The 20103-nt window shown below is 38.1% G+C and overlaps 1 protein-coding gene and 1 pseudogene across 2 annotated transcripts; one reads left to right on the forward strand and one right to left on the reverse strand.

The window, feature by feature from the left end:
- Positions 1 to 9809: 9809 nt before the first annotated feature.
- LOC137740221 (putative pre-mRNA-splicing factor ATP-dependent RNA helicase DEAH5) lies at positions 9810 to 14414 on the forward strand (annotated as a pseudogene). Its single transcript, XR_015966740.1, has 2 exons — positions 9810 to 13055; positions 13801 to 14414. The product of XR_015966740.1 is annotated as a putative pre-mRNA-splicing factor ATP-dependent RNA helicase DEAH5 (transcript).
- A 573-nt stretch (positions 14415 to 14987) lies between these two features.
- LOC137740302 (TLD-domain containing nucleolar protein) lies at positions 14988 to 19177 on the reverse strand. The gene is made up of 7 exons (XM_068480163.2): positions 18448 to 19177; positions 17751 to 18356; positions 17307 to 17497; positions 15928 to 16166; positions 15612 to 15811; positions 15389 to 15514; positions 14988 to 15315 (listed from the first exon to the last, which is right to left on the reverse strand). The coding sequence occupies exons 1-7, from the start codon at positions 18601 to 18603 to the stop codon at positions 15217 to 15219; spliced, it is 1617 nt and encodes a 538-aa protein (XP_068336264.2). The 5' UTR covers positions 18604 to 19177; the 3' UTR covers positions 14988 to 15216.
- Positions 19178 to 20103: the final 926 nt, after the last annotated feature.

Here is a 20103-nt window from a genome sequence, read left to right on the forward strand (position 1 = left end):
GTAATTTTTTTATGTTTATGTTTATGTAATTCTTAGTATATGTAATTCTTAGTATGTTTATGTAAAGGACTTTTAATTAGAACGATGGACTTTTAATTATTTTATACAAGGACTTTTAATTTGAACAATGGACTTTTAATAAATAACTTACCAAATTAATTTGAATAAATATTCAAGAAATTGGAAACAACATAAATAATACAAACAATAAATAATAAATTACAACCCAAAGTGATTGGAAAATTATGGGCTCCGATTACAAAAAGTACTCTATTCATCATCACTTAACCAATTTGTGGTGCTAGGATGATCTTCTCTTGCGGTGCTAGAACCACCTTGGCTTGCTATTGCTTCTCTTGCACGCTTCCTTCGCACAACGTCCGCTTTCTCTGACTTCCAAAAAAATTTAGAATTTGGAGACTTCCCTTCTAAAGACATGTTCATAATCTCACGATCTTGTTGAGCCCGTTTTTCTTCTCTAACATGTTCCCTTTCTTGCCTAAGTAGCTCTCTTTCTCTCTCATTAGCATAAAATTCTCTCTCAACAGCTGCTTGTTTTGATGCCTCTCTAGCCTTATCAGCCTCATCTTTCGCCAGGTCCCTCGCCAAAGTCAATTCACCTTGGCGAGTAAGTTCTTCCATGAACTTTGCATAATCGTTCTTCGAAGCACTCCCTTTTCTCTTTGAAGGCTTCTTACCTTGAGGCCTAATTGGAAAACGGGTCGAACCCGACGCGCGTTCAGGGAGGGGTGTTTCGGGCACTTCTTCTGCATCATCTTCATGAACATGATCGGGTGTAGAGTGTTGAGGGGTGTTGTTCATGTGCACTTCTGGACCGACTGACACAACTCTAAATTTAGGACAATCTTTGACAATATTCCAACATTCCCACCGGTTGAATGATTTATTTTTGCTTTTGGTTTTGGCAGCGTACCAAGCTTGTGCTTGAAGTTCCTACACAATAAAAATAAGTAACAAATAAATAATTATAATGAAAATAAGTAACTAGCAAATATATACATATATATATAAGTAACAAATATAATGAAAATAAGTAAGAAGGCTTCAAGTTTAGTAAATAATGAAAATAAGTAACAAATAAATAATTATAATGAAAATAAGTAACTAGCAAATATATACATATATATATATATATATATAAGTAACAAATATAATGAAAATAAGTAAGAAGGCTTCAAGTTTAGTAAATATTGAAAATAAGTAACAAATAAATAATTATAATGAAAATAAGTAACTAGCAAATATATACATATATATATATAAGTAACAAATATAATGAAAATAAGTAAGAAGGCTTCAAGTTTAGTAAATAATGAAAATAAGTAACAAATAAATAATTATAATGAAAATAAGTAACTAGCAAATATATACATATATATAAAAGTAACAAATATAATGAAAATAAGTAAGAAGGCTTCAAGTTTAGTAAATAATGAAAATAAGTAACTAGCAAATATATATATATATATATATGTCATGTTAATCATAACATGGGGCTAGAGTTCCAAGTTTAGTAAATAAATAATACAAACAAACAAATAAATAAATAATACAAACAACATAATTATAATGTAACAAATAAATAATACAAACAAATAATTATAATGTAAGTATGTAACAAATAAATAATTCAAACAAATAATTATAATGTAAATTTGGGTATCAAATAAATAATATATTGTTACCTGATCCGAGTAATTTTCCCCACTTCGAATATTACTACTAGCTTGTGCCAAAGCGTCTCTCCACGTACTAAACGATTGGCTAAGTAATTTCCAACGACTGGACATCGATTCTTTGGTTCTTTTCCCACCAATTTTCTCAAGAAAATTGGTATGAATAAGACTCCACATTTCTTGCAACTGCATCTCATTACCCGTAAGCGAACTATGAGTAACTTCAACCCAGCTAGTACACAACGCAACATCTTCAATAAGCGACCAATTCGTACCTGCACCAGTGGTCATTTTGTTGAAAAAAAAATGGATTCAAACTTTGAGACAAAGAAAGGAATGTGATTGAAAGTAGTTGAGAAAATATGAAATTGTTGTGTAAGGTAGATGATAATGAGAAGGTATTTATAGAAAAGTAAAAACAATTTTTTTTACAATTTTTTTCAGATTTTTCAGATATTTTTTTGAATTTTTTTGAATTTTTTACAATTTTTTTTAAATTTTTATTCAATTAATTAATCTCTGCTGTTAGATATAAAAAAATTTGAATTCCAACGCTCCAGATTGTGCCACGTGTCACAACGGTAACTTTTCAAATTTTTAAAACTATTTTTTCATTTATTGTTTAATTTATAAAGCATTTTAATATCCACCGTTGATCTCAGATCGAACGGTGGATATTAAATCTGATTTTTTTTTTTTTTTTTTTACCGTTGAGATCTAACGGTCCACATTAAGTGACCGTTAGGATCTAACGCACCGTGGGAAGCCACGTGGCTTCCCAACGGTAACTGACAATTGCTTTTTTAAATTTTTTTTGTGTCGGCGACGCGCCCCCACGCGCGGGTGGGGTGCACGCGCCTGACACAAAAAAAATAAAATAATGCGCTGACGCCACCCTGGCGTCAGCCTTGCGTCAGCCCCACCTCGGGCTCAAGGCCTGGCAATCCCTCACGAGCCTGGCCCTCGAGCCTCCCCCTACCTTCGGCCTCCCGCACGCTGGAGCATCTCCACCGGCCCTCGGGCCATTGTTTTGGAGCCCGACCCCCGAGCAAAACCCCACGCTGGGGATGCTCTTAGGGTGAGTTCTTTTTTTTTCCCTTTTTTTTTATTTCTTTTTTTTGTCAAAACTTGAAATAAAAAAACAAAAAATCAGTATTCTGCTGGTATGATATCATAACGCTTTGACTTGAGATTAACCGAACTAATCAAATATTCAAATTTGATTTCATTTCTGCCAACATCACAAGCCCATTATTTTTTTTTTTTTTTTTAACAAACTATACACTAGACAATGGGGGAATGAGCTAAGTCTTACAATGAGCTTGCCATAATAATGTGGTTCAACTTCGTCTTTGGCGATAATCGAACCCAAGACCTCTCACTTAGAAGAATACCACTAGACCATATATAGTACTAAGTGGCATCACAAGTCCACCATAACTACATCTTTTCAAATTCATTTCAAGACCCTCCCTCTATAAACTAAGATTACTTGAACTTGACGGCCTAATAGCAAAACAATAGTTCACTTTTCTGGTACTTATAGTATCCCATTAACTGCAATACAGCTAAACAACGAGAGGATTGTTCATTTCTTCATCGGGGCTTCCTGCTTCTTCAACATCCTTTTTGGACTTCCATTCATCAATGTGCGCAACGACATGACAATGTGATAGTTTTCGTAACCTACATGGAACGGCAAAATCGCAAACATAGCACGAGCACTACATGCAATTAATCTCCAAGCCCGATCATAAGAATCCAAGATACTAGAAGGTACAAAACCATACAATAAATCCTACAAGAAACAAAACCAAAAAAAGGTTTTAATCAAAAGAGCTTCTCCAAACTTTTTATTAACTAAAAATCTTTTACTAACTTTTTTTTAATTAAAAAAAACTTAAATTTTAATGTAAAGGACTTAAACTTTAATGAAAAAGGACAAAAACTAAAAGAAAACAGCCCAACAATAAAACCCCACGTGCAAATAGAATAATTTAGAATTAAACTTTCATTTATTTACGATTATGCCATTCCTCATTGAAGCCCAAAAATCACGTAAAATTTTTAAATAAAGTTAAACATTTTCTTAAGGATACGAATCACCACCCACTGTAATTAATTAATTAGCGTCTAATGGTAAACCAGTTGAAACCAACGGAAAGGGTCTGTTTGTGAAAATTAACATGGATGGAGTCCATGTTCCTCTTCAAGTTTTCTGTCATCTAAAGACTCCTCTGCCTTGGAAACTATCTTGAGAGTTAGAGCTAACGGCACCTTACAATTACATAGACATAAACCTCTTGTATAATTATAGCAAATAGTAAACACAATCATGTATAAATTGTAACTTTTACCATATCTTTTTTTCTTTCTTCTACTATAGATATTGAGTGACAAGCTCCAGATTCCGAGAATAAATGTGAAATGCTTTTAACCAACTGAATTACAAATCTTTGTTATTTTAGCCATATTTAAAAGGACGAACTTAGTAAAATCCAGGGTATATGTATACTAGTAGGATGTCTAAATGCTTATGTTGTCAAATTGTCAAATGGTACCATTACTGACTATATATTATTTTTTTTATTAGAGTATGTCATTCTAATTCTCCTTAAAATAAGGAGACACTATATATGAAATTGGATCAATAAGTAGACACTATTTATGAAACCAAATCAATAATGATGCACTATTTCTAAAACTAAACCAATAGGTGGAAACTATTTATGAAATTAGACCAAGAAAAAAACATTATTTATGAAAATAGACCAAGAAAAATATACTATTTATGAAACTGTATCAATTGTTATACACTATTTATGAAATGGGACAAATAACTAGGCATTATTTATGAAATCAGACCAAGAACTAAGCCACTGTTATGAAAGTGGACCAAGAACTAAGCCACTGTTATGAAAGTGGACCAAGAACTATTTATGAAAGTGAACCAAAAACTAGATATTATTTATGAAAGTGGACCAAGAACTAGACACTATTTATGAAACTGGACCAATAAGGAGACGCTATTTCTAAAACAAAACCGATAGGTGAAAATTATTTATGAAACTAGATCAAGAATGAAGCACAATTTATGAAACTGAACCAAGAATTAAGCATTATTTATGAAACTGGACCAAGAACTAAACATTATTTATGAAACTGGACCAATAAGTAAACACTATTTATGAAACTGGATGAACAAATAGACACTATTTATGAAACCAAACAAAAATTAGGCACTATTTCTAAAACTGAACCACTAGATGAATATGCATCACATTACAGAGGATCTAAGAGGAGTGATTTATGGTTTTTTGTGTCTTAAGATGTGGTACTATTCGAGAAATGTCATAAATTCTGGAATTTCTCTCATAAAACACCAAATAAATGTCGGATATAGTACAGCTCCGTAAGTAATCAACTAACCTCTTTTGGCTTTTTGATCTGGAATTTCTCTCATAAAACACCAAATGTGCCAAGAATAAAGATACCATATTTTACGAATGGGGACTTTTTTGCAAGCTTTCGAAATTAGTATAATCCAAAGTTGTCGAGACAAGCAAATGTATGATAAAAATATTATCAGATTTACAATCTTGGAACTGGGCCATCCCATGGCACAAAATAAAAATAAAAGGCACAGGTAACTCAAATCAGAAGTTAGAACACTGGATATGCATATGACGTTTGAGACTAAACAATGCTACAAAATATCCAAAAGACATTGATAAGTCATCGTAATCAAATTATTCACTTTCATCTTCGTTTCAAACTTTTAAGCTCATAACAAAATGTGGCTAAAGCAACTATTAGCATCATCACATCTTTTTTGATATCCTTCAACCTCGAATCTTTTCCCCGTTGATACGACTTTGGAAAACCCATTTTACAATCAGCCTAAATCCCAAAATGGTATTCCAAAAACACAAAATTGAACTCAATTTCCACAAGAAAACAGTAAAACCCATTTTTCACAAAATATAGGAAGAAAGATTCGACCCGGGACTGCAACTTTTTGACGAAGGCTATCTCGGTCGACTGCAATGCCATCGATCGAATCCCCGCCGACGACGGCAGGAAGTTGAACTTGAAGAGGCTCTCGAGCTCGCGGTCGAACGACGTCGCTAGGTTCTTGAACTTGTTTGGCCGGTGCTTCATCGATAGAAGATCCGCGTCGGCCGAGTGCTTCACTTCCCTCCACCCTTTCGACATGAAGGAGAAGGCGTTGGAGGAGGCCGAAGCTTAGCCTTCCCTTCCATGGCGAATGAAGAGTTGGATCTTGATTTAGTTTGAAGAGATATTACCTGGTCAATCGCAGAGCCATAGAATCAAGTGAGATGGGATCTCATTGATTTAACGGAGAAGAAGATTGGCGACTGGGGTGATGAAATGGGAAAATTGCATAGAGAAAAGGAATATGAGATCTGTACAAAATGGGATCTCAGTGCTTGGGCAAATTTTATTGGGTTGATTTTACGGCGGATTTGTCCTAATTATTAAATAAAATTAGTAGATGATTTTTTTGTTAAAATTTAAAATTTTGAAGTCATTTTTATTAATTTTCTTAAAAAAAAAATTTTAAAAACCCTTAAAAAAACAAGTGTGGAGTGCACAAAAAATAATTCAGAAAATTCGGGAGCTAAAACGAGGACTACAATCTTTTCAAGCTCTTCTGCTCATGACAAGGAAATTAAAGGTATAATTAATAACTAATTCCTACCTTTAACCTTCCTACTTGAAGACATATTCCTTTATTCAAGGAAATGCAATCAAATCCAATAAGGGTGCGTTTGTTGCACCAGATTGTCTTGAACTGGATTAGCTGCAGGGACTAAGTTGGACTAGCTTAAGCTAGATTAAGCTGGACTAATTTAGTGAAGCGTTTGGTGCAGTATCGGACTAAATAACTAAAATAATAATTAAATCTTATCTTTTACATTTTTTTTTCTTTTTTTGCCCTTTTCTAGAAAACTCTCCCACTCCCGAAAGCTCTCCATCTTTTTCTCATGCCCATCCAACTCCATCTCACTCTCGCTCTACTTTCCCCTTCTTCATCAAACTCCATTCATTTTCACTATTATCAGAAAAAGCCATCTTTTGGATGTTGAAATTGCAAATCATCAAACTCCATTCCTTTTCACTATTATCATCAAACTCCACCCTTTTCACAACTCAAGCACTTTTGAAGAATATAATATGGGTTTTGCAATTGATTTTTGTTTTCTGGGTTTTGGTGGGAGTCAAAGATTTTGGCGACGGTGTCGTGGTGGATGAAGGCGCGATCGAGCGGAGGTCGAGCAAGCCGAGGATTTGAGAAGAGGAGAATTGTTGCCTCTCGACTGCGAGATCGATGATAAACATGAGATGCGCAGCGCAGTGAGTGACGAATCTGCCTGATTTTGGGTTTAAGTTCAGGGCGAGGAGAGAGGAAAGAAAGAGTGAAACAGAGAGCAGGGAGAGGTCTTAGCTAGTCCCATAGTTTTCGGGGACTCTCGCTAAGAACCTTTAGTAAAGCCTTTAGTGTAGGCGAGTTTGGGCTAGTCTCATTAACACTAGTCCTGGATAATAACAAACACCCGACTAGACTAATAGTTAGTCCAGTCTAGTCTAGTGATAGTTAGTGAGGGCAAACAAACTCCCCCTAAAAGATTCTCCAAAGATAATTCTTAAAATATTATTAATTAACTTAATAATATCTTTAACGATTATTCTCTAGCATCTCTAAGATATTTCAGTATCTTAAAGACATTTCCTTACTGCATCTAATCGTTGACACACTATGGCTAATCAGACATTGATATATGGCATGGGATCCCTTACATAAGTAGCCGACCTCGCTCGTATAAATACCCCACAACCAATTCATTCTATGGTAAGTTGATGCTATGTAATTCAATCCTTAATCACTCACTCTCTTTAAGAGTTTCTGACTTAGGCATCGGAAGTTCATTGGCTAATCTTCCATTTCGGCGCGTTGCTTTAGTAGCTAACCTAAGGTGTCTCTTTGTTTTATAGGTACAAGTTTGTCAAATCAAAAGAAGGCAAAATGCTATCACAAATTGGTGCTTTCATTGATAGCTTGATTCAAATCTTAAAGAAGCTCTAACAATTCTTTTTGAATTTCTAGCTCTTTGAATTTTCTAAAGTATCTAATCTCCAAATTTTTTTAATTCCTTGATTCGTGTGTCCTAGAAGAAGGAAAACATACTAGGAAATTTCGAAATCACAACAAATGGAACCAACAAGAAGAACCTAGCCCCACTTCGTTGTTCCACATAGCGAAATATGGACGTGGGCGACTGTCACCAACCCTGCCTCGGCCACAATCACCATTTCATCACCAGCAACAACCACAACAATTGATGCAGCATAGGCTACCCGAACAGCAACATCAACACTAATGCTACAGTTAAGCACGCCTCCCAGGCTCAAGCCACCTAAGCTCATTATGTAAAAGCTCAATGCTTTACCCAGCTTTGCGCCTCCTAACTAGTCTAGAGTCAGTTCAGTTAAATCGGTGCTGGACTCTTGGCCGGATTCAATATAGAAAATATCGTTCGGTTTGACCCACGAACAAGTAATTGAACCAGAGGTGCTTTCTCCTTTTTTTTTGGCAGATTTTACTCATCCCAACTCAAATTTCATGCCCAATGTCCACTATATTTCCACCACTGGCAAAGATGTCTATCAACCTACCTCCTTCACTCTGAATGGCAACTTAAACATAACCCGACAGGTCGCAGACCTTACAAGTGCACTCGTACAACAAACTACTTTGGTGAATCAACTTCTCAAGCAAATTTAAACAGAGCCGCTCAAACAATCTCAAACCAAGCATTTAGGCAGTGTGCACTCTTACCTTGCCCTTCACGGAAACGTTTTATCCTGCCTTGGTGCATAAAGAAGTGTTTGTTCCCAACTTGGCGCGCATGCGTGTGTACATTAATGGTTGGAATCGGTTCAAAAATGAATTTTTTTTTTTTTTTGGGAGAACCAAAAGGTAGTTTAGCTTCCATTCCAAAAAGTGTTAAAAAACAGTGTCCACGCTCTAAAAGTTACTCAAGGCTTGAGTCCAAGTGTAGTGTCCACTCTCGACTTGGCTCACAAAGAGCTTCTCTCACCACATATAGGAGTAGGAGACATAGAGAACATGAAAAAGCTTGAGAAAACGCAAGGTCAAAACCTGGCACTCAACGACATGCAAACATGAGCAACTCACTCACCAGCCAAAGATGAACAACGTATTTTGTTACTGCAACATGAACAAGAAAGCCATCAGGAATAGTAGTACATGCCTGCAAACCACCGCAAGGGGTAGCCTAAGGTACCATTGCCCCATCAATGGCAAATCTAGGTGGAAGTAGAACGGATATTAATTGAGCGATTTCCAGCGAATTGAGGTTATGCACGAAATACTTGGAAGAGATGTGACCAAATCAGTCAGTCACCATTCATGGATAAGATTGAGCGGACAAATCCACCTCGCAAGTTCATTATGCCTCACTTCACTCTATTCAAAGGAGACGAGAATTCGGAGAGACATCTCAAGCATTACCACAATACTATGATTCTTTACAAGAACAATGATGCACTTATGTGCAAAAATTTTGCTACAACTTTACAAGGCGAGGTGCAAGACTTGTTCTACACCCTGACGCCACGATCCATCCAGAACTTCAACAATCTTTGTTTTCACTAAAGAATACTTGTCCTACAAGAAGTTCGGTCACCTCTTCAACATCAAGAAGGACTCAAATGAGTCAATCCACAATTATGTTAAGAGGTTCAAGGCAAGAAATACTACAATTGTTGGATGTGACGATACGATATCTAAATTAGTATTCACAAAAGCCTTCCAGCCGAGCACCGGTTATTTTAAGCATTCATAAAAGGTCTGTTAACAAAAATCAAAAGAGAAAACTGGAATCCGTGGACCCGTAAGAAATGGGGCGTTTAAAACGAACCGAGTTCAATCTGGCTCTATTCTTAAATAAACTACTGGTTTGGTCCCTCCAATTTTGTGCCGGCCCGGGCCATGCCTATCCCTGGTGCTAATCGCTGCAACTCAAATCAACGGTACTGGTAACCAAAAACGCTAATAATTATCATAACCACTGAAAATTTCCCCCGTTTTAATCAAATTTGTCGCAAAACCTTGCCGTAATTTGTCTTCGAATCGATCAATCCTACCGGAAACAATGGCGACTGCCGACAACGGTATGAAAAAGTTGGAGTACCTTTCGCTGGTCTCCAAAGTCTGTTCAGAGCTTGAAACGCATCTAGGGTTTGGGGACAAAGTTCTGGCGGAGTTCATCATCGAAATCGGACGGAACTGTGAGACGGTGGACGAATTCGACACCCGATTGAAGGAGAACGGCGCCGAGATGACAGACTACTTTGTCCGTTCACTCCTTACTATCGTCCACGCAATCCTTCCTCCGAAGCCGAAGCCGGAGAAAGACATTTCGAAGGAAGACGACGCTTCTGAAGGTAAGAAAACCAAGTTTAAGGCTTTGCCTATTGCTGATAATAGAGATAGAGTTAAGGAAATTGATAAGGAAATTGAGCTGGAGACCAGGGAGAAGCACACCGGCGTAGAGGAGCGGGGCGGCGAGTGTGAAGACAATAGGCAGAGAGGTAGAGATAGATATAGGGATGGGAATGGGGATGGAGATAGAGATAGAGATAGAGATCGAGATCGTGATAGGCACAGAGCTAGGGATAGAGGTGGGAGAGACAGGGGAAGTGATAGGCATGATAGAGACGATAATTGTAAAAATTCACAATATAATGATGATGACGGGGAAAGAAGGAGAGGTAATAGGGATAGGCGGAATGGTCCTAGTAAGAACCTTTCCAATGAGCCTGAATTGTACCAAGTGTGTAGGCGTAGGGTTTCGAGAATGACGGACACTGGTTGCTTTGTTCAGTTAAATGATTTGAGAGGGAAAGAAGGTTTGGTTCATGTTTCACAAATGGCAACTCGGCGAATTAGTAATGCTAAGGATGTGGTGAAGCGGGATCAGGAAGTTTATGTGAAGGTGATTTCGGTTTTGGGTTAGAAGTTGAGCCTCTCGATGAAGGGTGTTGATCAGCATTCTGGGAAGGATTTGCTTCCATTGAAGAAGAGCTTAGAGGATGATGCTCATAGGACCAACATGTCAGTGTCCAGAAACGGACCTGTGGCTAGGACGGGTCTTTCTGGGATTAGAATCGTGGAAGAGGATAATGTTGGTCCATCACGCCGGCCATTGAAGAGAATGAATTCGCCTGAGAAGTGGGAAGCCAAACAGTTAATTGCCTCAGGTGTTTTGGGTGTGACAGAGTACCCAATGTATGATGACGAAGTAGATGAGATGCTATACCAGAAAGAGGGAGCTGAAGAAGAGCTTGAGATTGAGCTCAATAAAGATGAACCAGCCTTTTTGAATGGGCAAACCAGGTATTCAGTGGATATGTCGCCTGTCAAAATCTTTAAGAATCCAGAAGGGTCTTTGAGTCGTGCAGCTGCACTTCAATCTGCACTCATTAAGGAGCAAAGAGAAGTGCGAGAGCAGCAGCAAAGAACCATGTTGGATTCCATCCCAAAAGATCTGAATCGTCCCTGGGAAGATCCAATGCCAAAGACTGGTGAGATGCATCTTGCCCAGGAGCTTAGAGGTGTTGGTTTGTCTGCATATGATATGCCTGAGTGGAAGAAGGATGCTTTTGGGAAAACCATCAGCTTTGGGCAGAGGTCCAAGCTATCAATTCAGGAACAGAGACAAAGCTTGCCTATATACAAGCTGAAGAAAGAATTGGTTCAGGTCGTGAATGAGAATCAAGTGCTCGTCGTCATTAGTGAGACTTGTTCTGGTAAGACAACCCAGCTAACACAGTATCTTGCAGAAGCGGGTTACACGACAAAGGGCAAGATTAGATGTACACAGCCCCGTAGGGTTGCTGCAATGTCTGTAGCCAAGAGGGTGGCTGAAGAGTTTAGTTGTCGTTTGGGGGAGGAAGTTGGCTATGCTATTCGTTTTGAGGATGACACTGGACCAGATACTGTCATCAAGTACATGACCGATGGTATGCTTCTTAGGGAGATTTTGATTGATGAGAACCTGTCCCAATACTCTGTGGTCATGCTTGATGAAGCTCATGAGAGGACAATCCACACGGACGTTCTTTTTGGATTACTGAAGCAGCTTGTGAAGCGGCGACCAGACCTTCGTTTGATTGTCACCTCTGCTACTTTGGACGTAGAGAAGTTTTCAGGTTATTTCTTCAATTGTAACATCTTCACTATCCTCGGGAGAACTTTTCCTGTCGAGATACTCTACACCAAGCAGCCAGAAAGTGATTACCTTGATGCAGCTTTGATCATTGTTCTACAAATCCACTTGACAGAACCTGAATGTGACATCCTTCTCTTCCTGACTGGACAAGAAGAGATTGATTTTGCATGCCAGTCTCTTTATGAGAGGATGAAAGGTCTAGGTAAAAATGTTCCAGAGTTAATTACATTAACAGTGTATAGTGCCCTTCCTAGTGAAATGCAGTCAAGGATATTTGATCCTGCCCCACCAGGGAAGAGGAAAGTGGTTGTGGCTACTAATATTGCTGAAGCATCGCTGACCATTGATGGGATATTTTATGTCATCGATCCTGGATTTGCAAAGCAAAATGTTTATAACCCAAAGCAGGGGTTAGATTCACTTGTCATTACTCCAATTTCACAAGCATCAGCCAAGCAACGAGCTGGGCGAGCCGGACGCACAGGGCCTGGGAAATGTAGCCTGGGAAATGTTACCGTCTCTACACTGAGAGTGCATACCGCAATGAAATGTCCCCTGCTTCAATTCCAGAAATCCAGAGGATAAATCTTGGAGCTACCACCCTCACGATGAAAGCCATGGGGATAAATGATCTCCTCTCTTTTGATTTTATGGATCCTCCTTCACCCCAAGCACTCATTTCTGCCATGGAACAACTGTACAGTTTAGGAGCACTGGATGAGGAGGGGCTGCTGACCAAATTGGGCAGGAAAATGGCTGAGTTTCCGCTTGATCCACCGTTATCTAAAATGCTTCTTGCCAGTGTGGACCTCGGATGTAGTGATGAGATCTTGACCATCATTGCAATGATTCAGACAGGCAATATCTTTTACAGGCCTAGGGAAAAACAAGCCCAGGCTGATCAGAAGAGAGCTAAGTTTTTCCAGCCAGAGGTAGACCATCTGACTTTACTTGCAGTCTATGAGGCTTGGAAAGCTAAGAATTTCTCAGGTCCATGGTGTTTTGAGAACTTTGTTCGGTCCCGATCCTTGAGGAGGGCACAGGATGTCAGAAAACAGCTTCTGAGCATCATGGACAAGTATGTAGTTCTGATTCATCTTGCTGTCGTGTCATGCTTGTTCATCTGGTTTATCTTTTGTGTATGTAGTGGTTGCATGGGTTTTCCCCCTTCTGGTTTAACATGTATATGCAAGGTTCTAAAAAATTTAATGACCGTGTTCTGGTTTGCCATCTTTTCGTAATTGCATCATATAGAAATCCAATTACTGTTACTTGACGGAAATGCTGACTGCTGTTCAGGCCTAGTTTATTTGCTACAATCTAGAGACCTGGTATATAAGGGTCATTATGAATTGTCATGCGACTTCAACTTTGTTTTTTCATAGAGTTATTGCACCAGTACTTTCTGACAGCCATTTTTATAGGGAGTAGTGTTCTATGATCTATCTTGGCAACTTCCGTTTGTCTACAGCTAATTGCCCCATTTGTTGTTCTTAAGACGTGTTCTCATCAATTGTTGATAGAGTTATCTCAGAACATTCGATAGAGGAGGCACGTTCCCCTCCACCATTAATGGACCCTCATCAATTGTCATAACATCATCACGTAAACTCCAGGATAGCACAATGTAGCATCATCATAAAAAGCTTTACACTTGTAGCATCAGAGTCCTTTCTTGTTTGTATCGTAATGTAACGCTCTACTATCACTTCCTTGTTTTCGTTTATTTTACAATGTGAAGTAGAGAACTGGTCAATGGATCGAAGTTCAGTATTAGGATTTGAACATGAAATTGCGATCTGACCACTGATTGTGATCTTCAGGTATAAATTGGACGTGGTCAGTGCAGGAAAGAATTTTACAAAGATCAGGAAGGCAATTACAGCAGGTTTTTTCTTCCATGGTGCTAGAAAGGACCCACTGGAGGGTTATATAACCCTAGTCGAGAACCAGCCAGTTTATATTCACCCAAGCAGTGCTCTCTTCCAGAGACAACCAGATTGGGTCATCTACCATGAGTTGGTTATGACTACAAAGGAGTACATGCGCGAGGTGACGGTCGTTGATCCCAAATGGCTGGTAGAACTGGCACCAAGGTTCTTCAAAGTATCAGATCCTACAAAGATGAGTAAGCGCGTCTTAGTAGGCGTCAGGAACGAGTTGAACCCTTATATGACAGGTACCATGAACCTAACTCTTGGCGTCTTAGTAAGCGTCGTGCTTGATATGTGTTTTAGCATGAACTCGGTCGTGGTCTTGTATTGATTTGCATTAGAGTGTACTGTGTATATATCTTGTAATTCCTCAGCGTAATTTTTTTGACATCGAGTACGGGAACCTGAATGATAATTATGGAGAAGGTATCTGAATTTTGAATTTTGTGGTAAGAAAAAAAAATGTAGCACTTACTTTTTTAATGTCAACCTGTTTCTGCTCACACATGAATTTTCATCTACTATTTATTTTCTTAATGTCTCAACTTGAGTCTTTGCTTTTTCTAACCATGTCGGCTTCCTAATCTTACATTTAATTTAATAAATATATCGCCTGACCCAAAAAAAAAATAAAAAATCAGATTGGATTCTGATATCTAATTTAGGAATTAAAAAAAATGATGTAGCTGATACATAAAATCAAGAGACGTAATTTAAAAAAGATATTATATGTTGTCCGTTTTGCAATGGCAGTCAACTACCCGAGACAAAAATATTTGGCAGAGCAATGCTATTTAGACGCTTAAAACAAACCATATGCTGACATTTTCAAGCTTACGAATGATAAAGAATGTCATCAATCGTGTCAGTTTTATATCTAAACAGCCCCAAGTGTTATTTGGAAAAGTCCGACGAGAGTGAGAGGGCATTGTTTAATGGAGTTAAACTTATATTCATTATTACTTACATTCCATCATCTAGAAATACAATCTCTGCTACCACTTAATACTACAATCTAATGATATTCCTTTTCACTTGTAAGTAAGACGTCTTAGGTTCGATTCTCGCCTATGACGAATTTGAAACACATTATTTCTAACTCATTGTGAGGCTAAGCCTACCTCCTCTCTTAGTGTAGATAACATCATTTGTTGATTAAAATAAAATAAAAACACATGCGACCAGCTGACTTCTTTCTTCTAAATACAATCACAATTCGGTATTTCTACAAACAGTCACAACGTGACCAGCCAGAAACACCAGAAAGCAAACCACAAATTTGCAGTGCATCATATGCGGTTTTATTTAGCGATCCTCCCGTCGAACTGCATTTGGGTCAGTGACCATGTCCATCATCATCTTCTCCGGTGAATCCTCCCAATTCCCGAATGTTTTCAAGTCAACCTAAAAGAGGCAAACAACCGTGGTATTAAAATTAAGATGAAATTATTGACCGTGTCACAAGTATATGGATTACCTTCCGTCTTTGATCATTGAAAAGTTGTTCCCTCTTCTTGTATGAATCTTGCACATCCTTTGCGCCTCTTCCACCAAGCCCCCAAACTTCAACTTCTGAAACCAAAGCTTCAACAGGTAGGAAGCCCTGAGTTGCACCAATTCGATTAATGTTAACTGAGCACACCTTATCCGCCGTGATTTTTTAGTCACAGTTAAGAGTCAAATGCAACAATCTTGTATACCTGATCAGGAAAGAGGGAGCCAGGTTGATACGTTTTGTCAGCTGCATGGTGCCGAATCGTAACTTTGGAAAAATCTTCATCAACAAAAATTCTTTCATTTCCCATACTTCCACCAAATCCTATCCCCACAGGCTTTGGTTTTGGCTCATACGCCCTGCCAGTGGGATGCAGATGGCAATACACAAAGTTCTTTTCCTTTCCTGTCACCAGTCATATTTTGTTACTTGGTTAGCTTCACAAGCCTCAAATCAACAATTTTAAGAAAGGAAAATAAACTAGATCACCCCTCCTTCCGTTTTTCCTCTGCATTACATACCAGTAGGTGGATACACATGAAAGACTGGAGTTACAGCATATAGATTTCCTGGACTTCCATAAAAAGCATCCCTGTTTTCAAAACCTTGATACGCGAGTGTACCTACAATCCATTTTCTTTCATTTTCTCTATCATCATTGGCATCTCTGGAAGTTGCAGAAATCAGCATGAGCAGTGCCCCTTGGTAACCCTCAACATTGGACCAGAATCTATTCAACCCTCTGCCATGAACAGATGACCTGCAAAGTAGTATGCAATCAAACACACTAGACAGTAAAAAAGGTAAAGAACTGCTCACAAAATCTTAGCCTCGTTCCTACTGCAATCTGTCATTAAATAACAGTAAGGATGCTTTATTATTATTTGAAAAGGTGAAACTTTTTTCCAAAACAAAAAAACTGTAAATATAATTGGTCAAGTTAGCCACCCATTAGCAAACAAGAGAAAAATTAATTGACTTAGCTACATCTAAATAAGACAGTCTAGATAATCATCACACTACAACTTTCCAATCTTGAACAAGATCAGATAAAGATGTGTTACTAAGCACAGGAGAAACATGAGCCTAAAGAGCCGCCCAAAACTTGACCTTCTCTCACACCGCCTCCGCTTCCAGCCCCCTAACATCATCAAAGATTCATCAACTCCTTTCTGACCAAATAGCCCAAACAACAGCTATCACCAAACAGTTCCAAAGCACTTTAGCTTTTTTCCACCACCTAAAATCTTAAACTTGTCACTAAAAAGAGAAGCAGTCTTTTGGTACCACCCAGCAAGTATTAACATCATTGAATAAAAAACACCACAATTTCCAGCTAAGAGGGCATGACATGAGACATGATCAGCACTCTCTCCTGAGCTCGAACATAAGATACACCATTGTGGCCACCAAAAGGATCCCGGCCTCCTCCTTTCGAGTAAGTCGCAAGTGTTCACCAGCCCATGGAACCCCAACCAAGCTAAAACCTTAAACCTGGGACCTTTGATTTCCAGATCAGATTAAAGGAAGACTACCCAGAATGCCTCTTAACCGATTAAAGTAGGATTTGCAAGAGATTTTCCTAGAAGACTCTAAACACCATCATTTGGCTGTAAGGATACATGTATGCAAACTTTGCAAGAAAATAACAGTAAGGATGCATTAATGCAAACTTTTTCATAAAAAAATAAAAACACATCTACTACAATGATTGACATCAGAGACCAGAAAACAATGAAAAAGTATGTTTAGGATATTATGCTTGTATATACTGGTATTGAATTAATATTCAAGACTTCATTTAGAATTTAATCATTCCAGAACAGAGTCGAGTAACATGGAAACTGAATGGATTGGCAAGAATTCAAACACAAAAGATCAAGAGGTTAAAATGACAAACCTGTAAAGTAGGTTCTTATCTATTCCATGAACGCCACAGTGGGTGAAGCATAGTTTTGACATCTCATCACTTATTGAGCCTCTCAATGTGAGGGAAATCGCCCATGCCATTCCTTGGGACAAAAGATTGGAACTGTTTGCCATGGTGGAGGAATTATCTGCCACTGAAGAAGTTGAGCATTCCTGTCCATCCTGCCATTAAAATCAATTCCATTCAGGTAATAAATATATCCAAGTTTATAGAATGGTGAAAACTAAGCGTTCTAGAAAAGTAACTCATTGTATAAGCAAGTACCTAAATACATAAAAGATACTCCCAAGGTTATGTGATAATGAACCTTAAACCATGAAAGCATATCGGCAAGGCAACACGATAATGAAATATAAGAGAAATGGAAACATGAAGACCTAATATTTTGTTCAATTGATAAGAGATATTACATACCTTCTGAGAAGCACACTTTTTTATTATTCCATGCGCAAACTGTGTAAAGCAATCTGGGAGACCAGGCACTGTTTTCAAAACCCAAGATTGAAACTTCCCCACAGGAAGTTGAACTCCCAAGCCCGAGAAGTTGCAATCCCACACATTCAAGCCACTGCCAGCTTCAGCGCACGAAACAATAGCAGATAAAACAACATGTTTAACATCGGGCAAGCGTAAATGTAGTTTCTCATTTGAGATTTTCGAATCCCAAGACATGGCCCAACACATCCAAAGAAGCATAAGCACGTCCGCCGGCATAAGCGATCCGGTAATCTTACAATCAGCATCATCAGATTCAAATTCCAAGTTCGAAGGCGAACCCGCCTTTCTAAGTGTCACGGAAAAAACTCTCAGCAACTTGTTAAGTGACACAGACGCAGACATTCTTGCACAACACTTATTATATCCCCTAACCAACTCAACCCAATTCACTCCGCCTTTATCCGACACGAAAAACAGGTCCGAAATCGACCCACCAAGATGATCCAGCAGTGCCGGAAACGAATCAGGCATTGGAATGGCTTCACATGCTACTGGGTTTTTGTAAGTTAAACGGAAACATTGCTGAAAAACCGTATGATTCTTTGTTAAAGTCAGACCCAAAAGCTTCAATTTCTGGTTGATAGAGGCATAAAATGAAAAAGGGCAACTTTACCTGCAGGGAGTGGAGGGGGATTGCATTGGATTGGGGATCGGCGAGGTTGGAGAAAGATTTCTGGAGCATCGGAAGAGCTCCGGTGGAGGCTGCTAAGGCTTCCGCCTCTCGTTGTTCGTTCGGCACCTTGTGCTCCGTCGAAGTTGAGGCCCCCATTCTCGCTGACGCCGGCTTGCTTCACCCAGTATCCTCGATATTCTGAGATGTCGGCTAGAAATATCGGTGAGACAATCGAAAACAACCGAATTCTGTTGCAGTCACTACAGAAGGCGGTGGAGTTTTGTATTCCTAGGGACTGGCGTAATGTCGTGTGGCCTTCGGAGATGTTGTAAGGCCAAATGGCCAAATGTCCTTGTTCGTGTGGCCTTTGGATATTCTGAGATCTGCACGACGAATAATGTAGGATCAACGGTTATGGTTGAAGGATTTCCGAGATCCTTACTAAGAGGGTGTGACGAAGATCTTCTCTCTGTTGTAAGGTCAAATGGTCGGAAAGAGATTCTCTTTGGATTTCTTCTACCAAAGTTATTTGATTAAGTGATCTGGATCTTTCAAATTTTATCAAACAGTCCTTTTTTTTAACCTATTAAAAACTGTGATAATTTTTAACCGTTAGATGAAATTTAAAAAACATATATCACTTGATCTGATTTGATAATCTTAATGAAAGAGTTTCAGAGATGATCTCTTCCTCAAATGGCCAAATACCCTTGCTCGTGGTTCAAGCAATGTTTTGACAGGTGTACTTGCTTTTTTGTTTTATAAGCTTTAAGCTTCTAACAAGTACGTCATACGCATGTTTGACAAAGATATAATTTTTATCTCAAATTTAGTTTCCTACATAATTTAGTCTTCTGAGACATTTCTATCCAATGTTTAGCATTGAAAGTTGTATAAAAAATGTTTAATGTTGAAAGAGACCTCGGACCGATCTCATTGATAAACATATATGTTTGTTTGTTTGTTTGTTTTTTTTTTTTTTTTTTTTTTTTTGGTATTTACAACTCAAATACTCTAATTAATACACATTTATACTAGTCTTTGTGTATATGATGTTTGTCCTTAATTATTTGCAAAAATAATGTAAAATATACATGAGCTGTATTACCTGTGTATAAATCTTTTGGAGCAGAGGCACCAATTGCCCCTTCCCTACCTTTGCTAGTGGCAACATCGTTTTAGGGTAACGATTTCTTCGCCCTCTTCTTTCTTTATGCACTCATCGCTTTGTTTTTATCTCTTGAATTTCTTTCATGTTACAATGCATGAGAATTATACTTTTGATGACGTCCACAATCTGATTAGACAGGCCGCACTAAAGATACCAAGGCTTAGTTTGACATTGATGTGCTATGAAAAGAATCCTTTCAAAATTAGTGTGTGAGGAATCAATTGTGGAAGAAAGTCCTATGATCTCTGGTAAATTATATATTTAAGGATATATTCAATTCAGACTTTAAAAGATTTTAATAAATTATAAATTCATGAAGTTTGATGGCATTTAATTAATTTTTAGAGATTTCATGTAAAATTTAAGTAAAATATCTTAAAATAGAAGAAGAGTAGGAGAGATTCGTGAGTGCCTAATGGTTTTGGAAATGACTAATAACTTCAAATATATATATATATATATATATATAGAAAAGAAAAAAAGAA

This window comes from Pyrus communis, chromosome 9 (genome assembly GCF_041283825.1).
Source record: "Pyrus communis isolate YQ-2024b chromosome 9, ASM4128382v1, whole genome shotgun sequence".
In the NCBI taxonomy this organism is placed as follows: Eukaryota; Viridiplantae; Streptophyta; class Magnoliopsida; order Rosales; family Rosaceae; genus Pyrus; species Pyrus communis.